This window comes from Morus notabilis, unplaced genomic scaffold, assembly GCF_000414095.1.
Source record: "Morus notabilis unplaced genomic scaffold, ASM41409v2 Scaffold855, whole genome shotgun sequence".
Classification (NCBI taxonomy): Eukaryota; Viridiplantae; Streptophyta; class Magnoliopsida; order Rosales; family Moraceae; genus Morus; species Morus notabilis.
The window spans coordinates 62,121-79,436 of record NW_010365497.1 but is presented as its reverse complement, the minus strand read 5'-3'; the positions used below and the strand labels follow the sequence as shown (position 1 = coordinate 79,436).

At 34.1% G+C, this 17,316-nt stretch overlaps 2 protein-coding genes and 1 pseudogene across 3 annotated transcripts; 2 read left to right on the top strand and 1 right to left on the bottom strand.

Moving 5' to 3' along the window:
- The first annotated feature begins 8,706 nt into the window (after positions 1 to 8,706).
- On the top strand, positions 8,707 to 11,004 carry LOC21391973 (scarecrow-like protein 3). Of its 2 annotated transcripts, none has more exons than XM_010108105.2 (2): positions 8,707 to 8,904; positions 9,450 to 11,004. In XM_010108105.2, exon 2 carries the CDS (start codon positions 9,483 to 9,485, stop codon positions 10,878 to 10,880), a length of 1,398 nt encoding a protein of 465 aa, XP_010106407.1. In that variant the 5' UTR covers positions 8,707 to 8,904; positions 9,450 to 9,482; the 3' UTR covers positions 10,881 to 11,004. The 2 variants fall into 2 exon arrangements, with proteins under 2 accessions (XP_010106407.1, XP_024028049.1); XM_024172281.1 differs by having other exon boundaries at positions 9,446 to 11,004.
- A 1,634-nt stretch (positions 11,005 to 12,638) lies between these two features.
- On the top strand, positions 12,639 to 15,396 carry LOC21391972 (scarecrow-like protein 3). Its single transcript, XM_010108104.2, has 2 exons — positions 12,639 to 13,048; positions 13,718 to 15,396. Exon 2 carries the CDS (start codon positions 13,754 to 13,756, stop codon positions 15,149 to 15,151), a length of 1,398 nt encoding a protein of 465 aa, XP_010106406.1. The 5' UTR covers positions 12,639 to 13,048; positions 13,718 to 13,753; the 3' UTR covers positions 15,152 to 15,396.
- A 913-nt stretch (positions 15,397 to 16,309) lies between these two features.
- LOC21391971 lies at positions 16,310 to 16,954 on the bottom strand (annotated as a pseudogene).
- Between the last annotated feature and the right edge of the window lie 362 nt (positions 16,955 to 17,316).

Below are 17,316 nucleotides of genomic sequence, written 5' to 3'. Positions count from 1 at the left end.
TATATATATGTATGTATGTATGTATATGTATATGTATATAATGCAGAAACAAAGTATCTAATAAGAATGCCTTGAAGAAGCCTCGATATACTCAAAGTTTGCTTATAAGACATGACAAACAACCTATTCTAGATAAAGTCGATTATTTAAGTGCACAACTTGATTGCTAGTTAGCAGTGCGTTAGGCAGGCCATATATCAATGTCTTGAGTCTCAAATGATATTGGTTTTTTTTTGTGCGTCTAAAGACGTCCTTAGAGATCCTAATTATTTAATTTAATTAGGCTGTTATATGTAATTAATGTGACTATGGATTTATTGGACCCTTCTAAGTCCTATCAACAATATTAATATCCTATGAGCAAGAGTTTGGCTTCTTAATAATTGACTAATTGAGTAAAACAAGGTTATAATTAAAGAGAAAATTCTACGGTGAGGTAGCTTTTTTCTCCAAACACTAGATAAGAAAAGACGCCCCATTAAAAAAAAAAAAAAAAAAAAAAAAAAAAAAAACCCCCCCAAAAAAAAAAAAAAAAAAAAAAAAAAAAGAAACAACTTAACATCCCCAATATCTCACCATATATAAAGGATTAATGGCATCTTTTGTTCAATTTTTCCTTTTGGTATTTTATTAATTTTTGTCTAATTAGCTACTACAACATACGTTATTCGTAATATGTTTGGATTGCATAATATCTCCATTTTATTTTTTGAATGCGAGTATATATAATATCTCAAATAAGCAGGAATTACCACCCTTAAAAATTTACATAAACGACTTGCTTTCATTTTAATGTTTTGACGTATCATTAGTTTTTATTCGAAAAAAAAGAAAATATCATTAATTTCTAATCTTAGAGACCCCAGCGACCTTATAAATGTGAATAGCTTTTTTTTTTTTTTTTTAGGGATAAATATAAATATCTAAAAGTATCTAAATATACCCCATAAAAAAAGTAGCTAAATATAGGATTGCCAGACCTTTACTAATGAACAAGATGCAATGAAACTTGGTACTTTTTGACAATTCCCATATTGAAAACTAGATTTCTAGCCCCGGCCGAAAGATTTTCCAATGGGGTTAGGTTCTTTCCGCAGTTAATGTCTTTGTTGATCATGTTGATGTTCATTGTTGAATCCATCAAATTACGTCACGCTTCCTATTGTTCACAAATTAACTCAAATAGCAGTTCACTCCTACCTTGTTATATATCACCTTAAACCACCAACTAATTAAGGCGAGAAGGATGGCGTGGACAATGGAGTGTTCAAGAACTATTACTCATATATATATATATATATATATATATATACACACACACACACACACGTATACGTACGTATATATATATACTTGTATATATATGTGGATGCAAAAAATTTTAAAAAAAAAGATGTACCGATTTGTATTCGTATGTTTATTATAGTACTTTGCGTGCATGTATATACTAATGCAACTTTACATTATAAGGCCAAACATGGGTAGCTAATTTTGTTTGAGATACATGTCACACGTACCGTGTGAGGCTTCCATATCCGCTTTTAATAATTTGGTATCTGCACATGCTTTCGGTTTTCTTGTAGATATCGATCATCAAATCAGACGGGAAAGACCACAAGAGTTTGAGATCTCGCCAACTTTTGATGCAAATAATAATTTCTTCCCACATTTTAAATATGGCTCAATTATCTCCTTGCAAAAGTTGGAATAAAAAAATTAAAAAACTTGGAACAGGGAAAAACTCTCTATAAATGCAAAAGCAAATGAAATCTCAATATCAATAATAGGAAAATCATATCCGTCGTTAAGAAAAAAAAAAAGAGTTTCATGAGAACACGTCATGAAACTTATTAAACTTCACTTGTCAGACATAAATAATTTGGACAGATTTATTACTAACTTTATAATTTTGAATTTGCAATGAAACTATTCCGCGAATAGTATCATAATCGAACTGTTACACATCTGATTCAGTTTAAAATTAATTAGTTGAAATATCAAAAGATTACCATGCTTTCTTTGCACCATATATATATATATATATGTATTAAAAAATAGGAATGAAATTAACGACTTTTCTTCAATGTGTGCTCTGTGCCCTTATATAAACTTTGTGCTACACCTTGAGACTTGAGAGAGTTATCTTATTGACTACTCTAGGGACCGAACTGAATAATGAAATTGCAAAACAGGCCAAAAGTCCAAAATATTACTTGACTAGACCCGTGTTGTACCCACTAATCTAATTGGAAAGTACTCTTCAACAGTATTGGGCTTGTTAATACGGAAACAACAAGTGATTCTGCCACATTGAAATCTAATAAATATGCGGGCTTAGAACCCTCAATGTTTATAAATTTAGAATCATAATTTAAAATTATTTTTAATTTATGTATATTTTTTATAAAAGAAAATATTATAATGAGTCACAAATTATGATTCGAATAATAGTACGAATTCACTAACTAAACGCACACTGAGAATACCAAACATGTTTATGTCAAATGCTCTCAGTAGCATAGTTTGTTATATCGAGTCAGATTTCATGATTATAACTTCATTCCATTCGGGATGAGACCGGGAGAGAGTTATATACATTTAAATTAATTATGTTCTGATTATGAGAACGTTTCATTTGAGTGCATTTAAATGGATACTATGTTTACATATGAATTCCTATTCCGTTATATTTCATTTAGGATTTTCTCGTTCGGGAGTTTCATAGCTTACTATTTGATTAAGGTTTATCGCTGTTGTGATTTTATGCCTCAATTTATAGACACTTATGTAAGAGCTGATACGCACAGAGCTTAATAAAAGTCATTCCATTTTCACAATATATATATATATATATATATTTTTTTTTATATATGTATTTATATATACATGCTATAGACTGTCCAACGTGGCCATTGAAATTTTTAAAGTTTCTTCAAGTATTAACACAAGTTTCATTTTGGATCCACAACTTGAGCTTATAGTTATTCTCCACTCAAGGGTGGGTTTACACAAGTTTCATTTTGGATCCACAACTTGACTTTTTTGTTTTTTTCCCCTCAAGGGGGGGTTTTTTTTTTTTTTTTTTTTTTTTTTTTTCTTGCCATTTTATAAGTGGAAATCAGTAGATTATTGACCATAAACACATAATAAAGGGTCGATAGCTAGATCTTTATTCCACTAATATCGTCTAATGGTGGGGCCAATCAAGTTTCAAAGCCAACACATCATTTTCTCATATACCAATTATGGGTTAGGTGTACGTACACTAACCAGCTTTCTACCAGAAAAACAAAAAGTACAGAGGCCAGCTCATAACTGGCCTTGTGACAAGATAAAATCCAGAACGAAAAAGCACTAATAAAATGCCATAATTGCTGAAATAACTCATAAGGCAACGAACTGACGTAATATTGTTCTAAATATTGTTATGAAATAACTCATATTTAATTTTTTTACTGTAATAAAATTTTTTTATTTTTTTTATATAAAATGATATATTAATTTAAATTAAAAATTTAAAGTACAAATTAATTACGGGCCTTAAGAGAAGAGTACACGTGCCAAAATTTGCAATCCAAATCTCTTCCATAATCTTTTTTCTATGTAACTGATGGCGGAGTCACATTTACATGGCGTTCGGTTCATGGATTTAAATCATGTGATTAGAATTATTTTTAATTTATGTGTATTTTTTATGAGAGAAAATATTATAACGAACTACGAACCATGATTCGAATCAGGGAACGAATCTAGATACCAAACAGACTCAATTAGGGCAGCTGTCATCGGTTTAAAAGATTTTAACTCTTGTATTCTTTTATTTATTGTGATATTATGTCCGTTGGCCAGTCTCATTAAATGATTTTCTTATAATCTCTTTTAAAATTTTCTCATTGCAGGTCTGGTATACTTGTTTCTTTTTTTACAAGTCACAATTATTTCTAATTCTTTAGTGTTTTAAATTTTAACTATAGCCTTAATCTAGATTTGGTCCCGGACATTTGTACATAGTATATCATACCCTGATCTTTGGAAAAAAAAAAAACTAACTAATTAGTCTCTCCATTAAAGTTCCACCCAAAAATGGACAGAAACAATCGAGTTTTGTGGGGTTGCTTTGAGATCTCTCCCACAAATGGTATCGTTACTTTTTTTTATCGCTTTCGACGTTTACTTTTTAACACGTTTAATAATAAATGCATAAATTAATAAGATAATAGTAGACAAAACGACGCTAGTATTTCTCGGTTACAAAACATCTCTCTTGGGGTTTTAGTTTGGGGACTGTTTTTAAAAGTAATCCTTATTATTTTGCAAACTCACTTTAAAAGTTAAAAAGTGAATTTTATTATTACAAGTTTGATTCACTTGGAAGAAAAAAAATATATAAATACACATACAAAGATAAGAAAGATAGATAAAGAGTTATTTAAAAAAAAAAATAGATATGTCGTTACTTTAGTTTAAAATTTTAACTTAATTCATGCATTCAGAGAGAAAAAGAAATTAAAAAAAAAAAAAAAAAAAAAAAAAAAAAAAAAAAAAAAAAAAAAAAAAAACTCCACCGGTGACAATATTCTCGACCAGGAACATTAATTATAGCAAAATCACCTTGAAATTTGAGTTAAAAGAGTGAGAGTTGTCTCATTTTATCGACAATTCCAAGAAATATATGAAAAGCCCCAAATGATGAGGTTAAAAACAATAGTGCCCCTCTTGTGTAGTTCCTTAGTGCTTGTCACCTTCACAAGGCCATATTGCTTTTGTCAAAATTCTATTTTAGATGCACCACTAACTTTAGCTTAGGAAATTCAAACAACCCCTACACGGTAAGTGACATATACCAAACTTTCATGAAGACCAAGCCAATATTTTTTGTTGTGTTCCTCATCTTTTTTGTCTTAACTGGACTACCCAACAAAATATTCTTCCAATTAGTTTAGGTTCTGAAATCTAGGGGATTTTTTTAATGTATTACTCTTAGTGCTAACTAACGTGAAGGTAAAAACAGGGAAACTCCTTAAAAGAAAATTAGTGTTCCCAGAATTTGATATTTGGTTTGTCATTTAGCGTTTTAAATTTACTTTATTTTTGATAATGTTGCAAGATTTTTTAAAAAAAAAAAACTATTAATGAGTAAATGGTTAGGATATGAATATAGCTCGAAGATTTTCGATTCTGGATTCTCGATTCCGGCTTAAATTAGGAAGGTTTCGGGGCGAGTATACTAGACAGTGTCTACTCAAATTTTAGAATTTTGAGTTTTATCTCTGTTTTTCTTGAGAAAAATATTAAACACATCTATGTAAAAGAATTATAATTGTGCCTCAACTCAATAAAATTTTATATAGCAACATATAGATATACTAGATCTAGTTTAGTAATTGCATAATCTCCTGCAAGGTAAAACACTACAAATTGTGCCTTGGTAAACACCACCCTTAGACGTTGTTTAGACCAACACCACCATTTAAAGACAATAAAGGTAGCTTTCACTATACCAAGACCCTATTTATTTGTCTCCCTACTATATAAGTCTCAACCGTATCCTAGCAGAACCCCAAAAGCATTGAATGCTTCTAAATGAACTTTTTTTGTCTTCTAGAGATACAATAAAAAAATTTCAAAACACCCAATTGAAATTCACGTGTGGTTTGTATCCATTAGGAGTTGCTGGATTCTGAATAGGACAAGAAATAAGAAACATAAAGGAAAAGTAAGACCATGGTTTTAGGATTTAAACTAGGAGAAGCCAGGTTAATAAAATGTTGGGATTTTTGTTTTGCTCAAGTTTAGTGCCCCAAAGATTGGTAGTTCCAAGGTCTTGGGGACAAATATTCTCTCAAGAGTTCTTGTTAGAAACTATAGGATAGGAGAATATAGCTAAGAGATTTATATTGAGCTTAGTGCATTGGACATGGACATTTTACTATGTGAAAATGGCCTTGTGTTATGCTCTTACCAAGAACAAGAGAAACATGCTGATGGGTACTAAAAGAATTGTTTTGGTTTTGCCTAAATTGAATATGAAATGCTGTACTTATCATTTCAGTAATGCAATCACCACGTATACGATAATATATTAAATTGCTATACAAATGTTTGGTAGAGAGATTCGTTCTGTGATTCGAATCATGATTTATGATTCGCTACAGTATTTTCTCTCATAAAAAATTCACGTAAATTAAAAATGATTCGAATCACATGGTTTGAATCCTCCAACCAAACGTTAACGTCCTGTTTTATAATTTTTATTATCATAATATTTCTCTATTGGTCGTGCGTACGTAGGTGATATGCTCATTATATGACATCATATTAGAACTACCTAAATAGAAAATAACTTTTATTTGTCTGTCTCAGCTGCATTACTATAGAAATTAACTTTGAGTCCTAGCAGGCAGCCAAACTCTTCTTTTTAAAGGAAAAAAAAAAAGGCATAAAAAGTGGATCTTTACATAATCCAAATTTAGTATAACTGATTTTAGAGATATTTTCAAGTTTTCAAATTATAAAACGAAGAAACCAAGGAAGAACAGGAGAATGAAATTGGAAAATTGTAAAAGAAAAAAGACAAACTTTGAACGACTTTTCAGAAAATGCAAACAAGTAAACAAGCCAGTATCTATGTGTCTATACAAGATCAAAAGTAGAGAACTGTTTTGCTTTCTTTTGGTAGGACCCAATTAATCAGAAAATGTGGAGGAAAACACTGACAGATGCCTTGAATTGTCAGTTATGTTTGGCAGAAACACATGGGTGTGTTATCTGACTACTCTTTTTTAGTGGGATAAGGCTTGTATGGTGGAGGTCAGCATATGCAGTCTACTGTTATTGTAGAAATTCAGAACTACCAGACTATATATCTTTTTTTTTTTAAAGAATTCTTTCTTAGGATATGAAGAAATTATTTATGTCTTATTTTAAACCGTTAAATTTTTATTAAATTTTATTAGGTCCTGTTTATTTCATTAATTTAAGTTTAAAATTTTAATTTTGTTACACTAAAAAGTTATCAGAAATATTTAATTTTTTTACTACAGTAAAAAATTTTCACATAAAATCACATCTCAACTCGAATTAAAAACTCAAATAAGCGAACTAAACGAGCCCTTAATTTTCGTATTTATTCAGTTTGATGTGATTTTAATTGAATTTAACATTTAAAAACATTAATATTGATAGTAACACCCTACCATAAACTACTCACATTTACTCCTTTTAAATATATTGTGTTTCTTTTAGTTGTTTTTCTTTGTATGATTAATATGTAGCCTTTTTTTTTTCTTGGTATAAATTGTGTGAATATAGTGCTCAATTGGTGGCCAATGCAACTGAAACTGTGGAAAAATGTGTATTTCATGTGACCAAAGTTGAAGAGTCAAGGAAGTACTCAAAATGCACTTTCTGACACCAGTTTCATTTACTTCCAAGAGAGGTGAAGAGAGGAAAAAGTACAGGATATTTATTTATTTATTTGCTGAGGAAGTACTGGAATTCATTGCAGGAATTGTAATGGACTCATGACAAGTACTTTCTAATATTTAATGTTCAGAACTAACCAAACTTTGGTCCCAAAATAATATGTTTATTCTTAAAATAAACATAACAACTGTGGAGCCATAAAAATGTATAACGGCAAAAGTGATCGTTTCGACAACTTTTCACTAGCAAACATAACTTATTGCCATGATGTGGTAAACCACTAAACCATAATCAAGTGTTGCTTAAAGTATGACATTATTTGAGATAAATTTGGTGTCTTGTTTCTGCATGTTGTCCAAGGAAACCCGTTTTTAAGACATGAGAAACGGAAAGAAAAAAAAATCACTATTTTTTGGTGAATTTTTGTAGGATAAAAAAATCTCTTATTGATAGTGCACAATTAAATTTCTTTGGTAGAAGTAGAAAAATAAACTACTGCACATTTATATCAAAATATATTTATGCTGTATATATATTTTTTAATATGATATGATTTTAATTAAATTTAAAAGTCAAAAATTAATCATCTATAGTAAAGAAGCTATACCAAAAAAAGTCCACAAGAATTAAGCAAAAAAAATTATGCTATTAATGAGTTTTAAACTTCCTAGTATTCCAAACAAAAGAGAAAAGTCTTCCCCACCCATGAGGCAAGAACAAGAGAAAAGTTGAGTGTCCTATCTACTCTTGGCATTTAGTGGGAGCCTTCTTTGTCTGGTTGTCACAGTGTAAGAGGAAAGTACCAAGTGGAGGTGGGCTATAGCCTTTTAAAAGAATCCAAAATGGGTTTTGTTTTGGAGTCTCTTGCTTTGCCATTGCCAATCCCTCCACTAATATCACCCACTAACCAACAAGCAAGGTTGTTGCTTTGTTTTGGTACAACATGTTTGGATTGGTGCTGTGTTTTAGCATAATACCAAAACTTTGGCCAGCTCTTATTCCCATCCATTTCACAACCTGACAAAAATGGCTCTGCCTTGGAGAGAGAAAGAGAGAAAGAGAGAGAGAAAAACAAACAAACAATTCAGATAGATAGAGAAAATCTAGATAGTGAGAGAGAGACCTATTAGTAACAATACAAGAGAGAGAGGAAAAGGGTAGGAAATTCCAATATTCTTCTGAACCCCATTTGAGGACAAACAAATGAATGGCGACAAGAACATGCTTCTTTGTATTGTCGCCAACGCAACCATGAAAACCCAAAAAAAAAAATAAAAAAAATTGTCTTTAAAACTTGAGCTTTAACATTATTAACTCTCTCTCACTTTGTAATATAAATAAACACAGAAGAAACTCTATGGCTAGCTTTGGAACCCCACTTTAATTGTATAGAATTTTCACTTATTGGAAGAGAAAATCTCTGGGTTTTCTTCCAATTTGGAAACCCAGTTGGGATTTTGATTACTGAGCTTTCTACAGGTAATTCTCTTCTTCTTCTTCTTCTTCTACTTCTGTAGTTTCTTATGCCTTTTCTTTTCTTACTTTCATGGAAACTATCTTAAAATATTATGCTTATCCAATAAGAATTTCTTGCTCATTTTTCTCAGTTTTCTTTCGTTCATGGAAACTATCTTAAAATATTATGCTTATCCAATAAGAATTTCTTGCTCATTTTTCTCAGTATTGAGTCTCTCCTTTCTCACTAGAATCAGAAAATTTTTTTTCTGTTTAATTGCTAAGAAAATCTTGGTTTGTACAGTGCGTTATAAGGCTGTTTGGTTCAGTTGTGTTGGTCTAAAAGACTAGAGTGCATATTATTTATTTATTTATTTATTTTTTAACACCATTCAGGTCTTAGTCTAGTATATTTGGTTACCGAAAGGAAACTATCTTTGCATTCTTTTTCTTCTTGCTAGTAAAGTTTAAAGGAATGCCATATTGGTTGTTCTGTTGTGAGATAAAGATTTTTCTTTTTATATGACCCAACTAATTTCTGCTTTTTCTTTGGTCCAATTCACAGACAGCCCTTGTTGAACTCCCCATATTCACTTCAAAAAATGGTTAAAGACGAGGGCTCATCATCCGCGGCTTCATCGCCTCTTCAGTTCTTTCCTGTTTTGCCACAACCACCTGGTGTATGCTCACCATATACATGGCTTACAGAGCCCAGCGAAGAGAGAGGACTATACTTGATCCGATTTATCAGCGCCTGCGCTTACTATGTCGCTGCAGGCAGCCTAGAGAACGCGAATATAGGGTTGGAACAAATTTCCCACCTCACTTCTCCGGATGGTGATCCCATTCAGAGAATGGTGGCTTACTTTACTGAGGCCCTTGCTGATAGAGTACTTAGAAGTTGGCCCGGTCTGTATAAAGCCCTCAACTCCACGAAAATTGTATCTGTTGATGAAGAGATTCTGGTTCAAAGATTGTTCTATGAGCTCTGTCCCTTTCTAAAACTTGCATATGCGATCACAAATCAGGCCATCTTCGAAGCCATGGAAGGCGAAAAAATGATTCACATCGTTGATCTTAACTCAAGCCAGCCTGCTCAGATGATTGATCTTCTTCAGACACTAAGTGCACGCCCCGAAGGCCCACCCCATTTGAGGATCACGGGTATTCATGAGCATAAAGACGTGTTGGAGCAAATGTCCCTTAGGTTGACTGAAGAAGCTGAGAAGCTTGACATCCCTTTTCAGTTCAATCCTGTAGTTAGCAAGCTAGAGAATCTTGACATCGGAAGTTTGCGAGTCAAGTCCGGTGAAGCTCTTGCAGTCAGTTCTGTGCTTCAGTTGCATTCTCTATTGGCGACTGACGATGAGATGCCAGGAAAGAACTCGCCTTTGATGTCAGCTCACCTGCATAAACTCTCTCTTATGAATCAAAGACCACTAAAAGATTGGCTTGAGAAGGACTCATTCAGTTTGCTGAGAATGAGTCCTGATTCTGCTCTGTCGCCTCTATCTTTAAGCGCTTCACCGAGGATGGGGAGTTTTCTGTCTGCTCTTTGGGACTTGTCACCGAAAGTTATGGTGGTTACCGAGCAAGAATCGAACCACAATAGTTATAATTTGTTGGAGAGGATCTCGGAGGCATTATTTTATTATGGTGCATTGTTTGATTGCTTGGACTCCACGGTACCAAGAACGTTGGTGGAAAGGCAGAAGGTTGAGAAGATGCTCTTCGGGGAGGAGATTAAGAACATCGTAGCATGTGAGAGATTCGAGAGAACGAAGAGGCATGAAAAGCTCGAGAAGTGGAGTTTGAGGCTCGAGTTAGCCGGGTTCTCCAAGGTGCCTTTGAGCTATCAAGGAATGATGCAGGCAACTAGGCTTCTAAGGCAGAGCCATGTCTTTGGTGGCTATAAGATCATAGAAGAAAAGGGATGTTCGATGATCTGCTGGCATGACAGACCCCTCTTTTCGGTTTCTGCTTGGAGGTTTAAGAGGTGAAGCTATGGATTATTGAAATAAGAAATCTGATTTTTATTTTTTTATTTATTTTTTATTTGGTGTTAGTTTGTTTTTCGTGTTTGTATAAAAGTTCTTAAGAGTGGCTCGTTTCTCTAGTGTATATTGTTCCTTAGAAAGTTTAGGAGATATTTCTTTCATCTTTTGTTGGTATAATTTTTTTCCCTTCTTCTCAGAAACAGCCTGGTCTTTGCTCTGTTTAGTCAACCTATTGTATGGAAATGTGTGGATAGTAATTATATTGATCTCTCTTCTTTGTAGAACTCTTTGGTAATGTTCATCTTAAAACTTAAAACTCGATTTCAACTTTGGAAGTACAACACTCGGCTTTAAACTCTTGTACTTGGAATTCTTTTGGATAATTAATTTTCTGCTTAAAGATGACATTTAGGCGCATTTACTGCAGGATTGATTCTCTCTCTCATATAATCAACAATTTATTGAGAAATGAGGAAATTAAGGAAAAAGAATGCCAATCTTTACACTCACTTTTTATTGATTCACCCTTTAAAAGAATGAATGTCAAATTTACTCATATATCCTTAATATATTTACATGTAGCCAACAATTATTTAATTCAGTGATTACATTGATACGATGTTTATTTCTTAGTCTAATAAACAATAGAAAGAGAATTGAATTGTTTTCTACACACATCTAATAAAGAAGTAGACACTAGAAAGAGATTCAATAATTATTTGCTAATTCCTTTGCATTCTTTTACCGATCTATAAACGTGCTCTTAAAGTAGTTGGAACGAACTTGATATAAACTAGAGGAAATTTTAACTTCATCTGATTTTACTAATTAGCTCAGCCCCAATAATCTCACTAGAAAATTACAAATATCATGTTGTTCAATCTTGGCATGGCGGAAAGAATTGTCAAGACATATGTCCTAATCTAATTATGTATTGCAAATATAATCTCAATTAAAGGAAATCAATCAAGAACGAATACACAAATTTGTAGACTCACTTCAATTTGAGACTGTAACTGTTACAGGTCGCTGCAACAATTCACTATGATATGAAAAGTCTATAAGAGATCCCAAACTATCCTTAATAAAATTTTGGTCCAAGATAAAGCTGAAACTTCAAGTCGGTCAAGCCTAGAGGCCAGCATGGAAAATTTTGGGCTGGCCCTAAAGAGAGGAAGAGAGGAAGATCAGGCTGACCGAACTTTATAAGGAAACTTTTAAAAAATTCAATAATAAAGTAATTTGAGCTGCCCTGAAAATATTTTTGCGCCTAGATTAACAGCATGGTCTTGGTCGAACCCTTAAGCGGGCCTTGTCAGGTCAGATTCGGGCCACCGGTGATGGGTTTCGGATTTGTCATTTGACGGAAACGTTTAGTTCATAAATTAAAATCATGAGATTAGAATCATTTTCGATTTATGTGTATTTTTTATGAGAGAAAATATTGTAATGAACCATGAATCATGATTCGAGTCGGGATACGAATCCCCCAACTAAAAAACTTAATCTAATTTGAGAGCTCCGGCCTCACATCCCGCTGGGGTGGGGGGCTTCGTGCCCCACTTCCAAAGTGGTTTTTTTTCGGAGTCTTTTGCTTATGAACAAGCAAGGTTGTTGCTTTGTTTTGGTAAAACATTTTTGGATTGGTGTTGTGTTTTAGCGTAATACCAAAACTTTTTTTTGAAGCGCATAATACCAAAACTTTCGCCAGCTCTTATTATTCCCATCCATTTCACAACCCGATAAAAAGACTCAGCGTTAAGAGAGAGAAACAAACGAACAAACAATTCATATAGAGGAAATCTCGATAGAGAGACCTATTATTAACAACTAACAAGAAAGAGGGATGGAAATTCCAATATTCTTCTGAAATTCATTTGAGGACAAACAAATGAATGGCGACAGACAACAAGCTCCTTTGTATTGTCGTCAAGAACCATGAGAACCAAAAAAAGGAAAAAGAAAAAAGTTGTCTTTAAAAACCATAGTGCCTGTCTTTTAACATTAATAACTCACTTTGCAAGAGAAAGAAACACGGTAGAAACTCTCTTGAGAGCTTCGGAACCCCACGTTAATGGTATATAATTTTGACTTACTGGTAGTGGGAATCTCTGGGTTTTCTTTCAATTTGAAAAACCCAGTTGGGATTTTGATTACTGAGCTTTCCACAGGTATTTCTCTTCTTCTTCTTTTGTTTCTTATGCTTTTTCTTTCCTAACTTAGATAGAAACTATCCGTATAAGAACTCTTGGAAAACTTTTGTCTGGATTGACTCTCTCCTTTCTTATGAGAATCAGAATGGCTTTTTTTCCCCCCCCGTTTAGTTGCTAAGAAAATCTTGGTTTACTGTGCGTTGTTGTAAAGGCTGTTTGGTTCAGTTGTGTTGATTTTTTTTTTCTTTTTATATGATCGTTTTCTTAGTAACGAGAAAGTTGAGTTCTTTAATCAAATGTATGGTTCTTTTCCACTAATTTCTCTCATTCCATTGCAATATTGGTGGGAAACTGTACCAGTTTCTTTATGTCTCAATCTGCTTTAGAAGTAAGCAGATGATGCCAGAGAAGGATAGTAATTACTGGTCTAAAAGACAAAACTTCAATTTTTTCTTTTTTAATTTTTTTTTCATACCATTCCCATGATATGTCTTGGTTAAGGTTTTCAGTGACTGAAATTGAATCATTGTTAGTTAGCCGGCTTTTTTTTTTCTTTTTTTTATTAGTAAAGTTAAAAGGAAGATCATATTGGTTTTTCTGTTGTGAGATCAAGATTTATTATGATTCCCATTTTTTTTTTTTTTTATCTTTTCTAACTAATCCCTGTTTTTCTTGTCCATTTCACAGACGCCCTTGTTGAACTTCTCAATATTCACTTAAAAAATGAATAGAGACGAGGGTTCATCATCTGCGGCTTCATCGCCTCTTCATTACTTTCCTGTATCACCACCTTCACCTGGTGTAGGCTCGCCATATCCATGGCTTACAGAGCCTGCCGAAGAAAGAGGACTACTCCTCATCCGACTTATCGTGGCCTGCGCTTACCATGTCTCTGCAGGCAACCTCGAGGACGCGAATATCTGGTTGGAACACATTTCCTGCCTCACTTCTCCTGATGGTGATCCAATGCAGAGAATGGTTGCTTACTTTACTGCGGCCCTTGCGGATAGAATACTTAGAAGTTGGCCCGGTCTATATGGAGCCCTCAAATCGACGAAAATACTGTCTGTTACCGAAGAGATTCTAGTTCAAAGATTGTTCTATGAGCTCTGTCCCTTTCTAAAACTTGCACATGTGATCACAAATCAGGCCATCTTTGAAGCCATGGAAGGGGAGAAAATGATTCACATCATTGATCTTAACTCAAGCCAGCCTGCTCAGATGATTGATCTTCTTCAGACACTAAGTGCACGCCCCGAAGGCCCGCCCCATTTGAGGATCACGGGTATCCATGAGCATAAAGACGTGTTGGAGCAAATGTCCCTTAGGTTGACTGAAGAAGCTGAGAAGCTTGACATCCCTTTTCAGTTCAATCCTATAGTTAGCAAGCTAGAGAATCTTGACATCGAAAGTTTGCGAGTCAAGTCCGGTGAAGCTCTGGCCATCAGTTCTGTGCTTCAGTTGCATTATCTGTTGGCGACTGATGAAGAGATGCAAAGAAAGAACTCGCCTTCGGTATCAGCTCGCCTGCAGAAACTCTCTCTTATGAATCAAAGACCACTAAAAGACTGGCTTGAGAAGGACTTGTTCAGTTTGCTGAGCATGAGTCCTGATTCTGATTTGTCCCCTCTATCGTTAAGCGCCTCCTCGAAGATGGGCAGTTCTCTGTCTGCTCTTTCAGGCTTGTCACCGAAAGTGATGGTGGTAACTGAGCAAGAATCGAACCATAACAGTTCTAATTTGTTGGAGAGGATCTCGGAGGCATTATTCTACTATGCAGCATTGTTTGATTGCTTGGAATCCACGGTACCAAGAACATTGGTTGAACGGCAGATGGTTGAGAAGATGCTCTTTGGGGAGGAGATTAAGAACATCGTAGCATGTGACAGATTTGAGAGAACCAAGAGGCATGAGAAGCTCGAGAAATGGAGTTTGAGGCTTGAGTTAGCCGGGTTCTCCAAGGTGCCTTTGAGCAATCAGGGAATGATGCAGGCAACTCGGCTTCTTAGGCAGAACCATGTCTTCAGTGATTATAACATCAAAGACAAAAATGGATGTTCGATGATCTGCTGGCATGACAGACCCCTCTTTTCGGTTTCTGCTTGGAGGTTTAGAAGGTGAAAGGCTATAGATTATTGAAAAAATAAAACAAAAAATCTGGTTTGAGGGGTTTTTCACATTTCTTTCTGGTATTAGTTTGTTTGCCTTCTTTGTATAAAAGTTCTTAAGAGTGGCTCAAATCTCCAGTGCTTAGTGTTTCTTAGAAAGGTTAAGAGATATTTCTTTTATCATTTGTTAGAATAGTTTTTTTTCCTTCCCTCATGAACAGCCTGATCTTTGTGCTGTTTAGTCAACCTATTATATGGATATGTATGGATATTTATGATCTCTCTTCTGTTTAGAACTCTTTGGTAATGTTCATCTTAAAACTTAAAACTCGATTTGGATTTTGAGAGTATAAGGCTTGGCTTAAAACTCTTGTAATGGGAATTCTTTAATAGAATCAGATTTCTGTTTGAAGATGACATTTAGGTGCGTTTACTTCTGGTGGTGTTGTCTCTCTCAACTATCGAGTAATGAGAGTTTAGCAGGCGTCAGGTGATATAGGACACGAAAAAGAAATGTCAATCTTAATGTTACTTGGTATTGGTTCATGGTTTAAAGGAATGAATGTCAAATTCACTTATATCTTTTTATTGATTTACATGTATCTAATAATTATTTAATTATGTAAAAGTTTGTTTTAGTTGATTACATTGATAACAAAGGGAATCATCGATAAACACAGGCAAAGGAAGAATCAATTCTTGTTCTTTTGCATTCTTTTATGGTTTGGTAAACGCGCTCTTAAATTACTTAGAATCAACTTGAGGAAATATTAACTTCCCCTAACATGATTAGCTAATTCACACGCACTATTCCAACTAGAAAATTATAATGTCATGTTTTTGCAATCTTATGGGGGACAATCACAACGTTACTGCATGACGTAATAAACAACAAACAGAAGAAGTAGTGGAAGCACCAATTTAGATAATGGCTTGTACTTTAGTCGATTAGATTTAATATTAAATAAGAATTCTTTCACTCCTGCTATAATATAAAGTCTTAGAGAATAATTAGTGGCTGCCTTAAAAGGAACGCAAAATATAAATATAGTTATCCTTCATAAAATTATAAGATTAAGGTAGCAAGGCTTGAATTACAAACAATTAGAAAGAAGAAAATAAAAGCAAAAACAAAAGGAGAAGCATGCCTTACATGAGATGATGAAGAAGATCAATAATGCAACACAAAAACATTGTACTCAACAATGGCATCTCCAGTCTTGGGATCAAACCACACTGTGTGAGCCAAGGCATAGCCATGGGTGAATTGAAACAAACCGCTGCCTCCAACAATTGGCATTTCCCTCGCATCATTGAGGACCAGATTTCTTCCAAGAATGCTAATGGTACTTCCATTGTACTTACCTTCAGTGAAGACAAAATTCACGGCCACAAGAAATGCTATATCACTCTGCGAGGCTGCAGAGTAAAAACCTTACCCTCTGCTGACGATTTTCGAGGTGGGTTGTTGCTCTAACGTCAATGCATCATCGGTCATATAAGTGGTTCCAAACAAACCAGTAGCAGACTTGGCTTTTGGTGGACTAGAAATGATTTTAACAGCAGATGGGGTTTTGCCACTGAAGATGTCATGGAAGAAGAAGTGGAGTTGGCTCAGCTTTTCTGTTGATGTTCGATGATCTGCTGGCATGGCAGGCCGCTCTTTTCGGTTTCTGCTTGGAGGTTTAAGAGGTCATGAGGCTACAGATTATTGAAAAAAAAAAATCTGGTTTCTGTGGTTTTTCACATTTTTCTTTCTGTTGGTTAGTTTGTTTTCCTTGTTTGCATATAAGTTCTTAAGAGTGGCTCTTTCCTCAATTTCTTTTATCTTTTGTTAGTATATATTATTTTTCCCTTCTTCACATAAACAGCTTGATCTTTGTTCTGTGTAGTCAACCTTTTGTATGGAAATATAAGGATATTACTGATCTCTCTTCTTTGTAGAACTCTTTGGTAATGTTCACGCTAAAACTTAAATCTCGATTAGGACTTTAGAAGTATAACTCTTGGCTTAAAACTCTTGTTCTCGGAATTCTTCAAGAGAATCAAATCTCTGCTTAAAGATGACATTTTGGTGCATTTACTTCGCTTGAAAAGGTAAAGGAAAAAGGAGGAGTAATCCACTTTCTTATCTAATCAGGAACGAGAGTTTAGTAGGCACCAGATATTGCAAATGAA

Excerpts from the sequence above, each read along its gene's own strand:
- LOC21391973 (XM_010108105.2), top strand. The coding sequence starts at position 9,483 with ATGGTTAAAGACGAGGGCTCATCATCCGCGGCTTCATCGCCTCTTCAG.
- LOC21391972 (XM_010108104.2), top strand. The coding sequence starts at position 13,754 with ATGAATAGAGACGAGGGTTCATCATCTGCGGCTTCATCGCCTCTTCAT.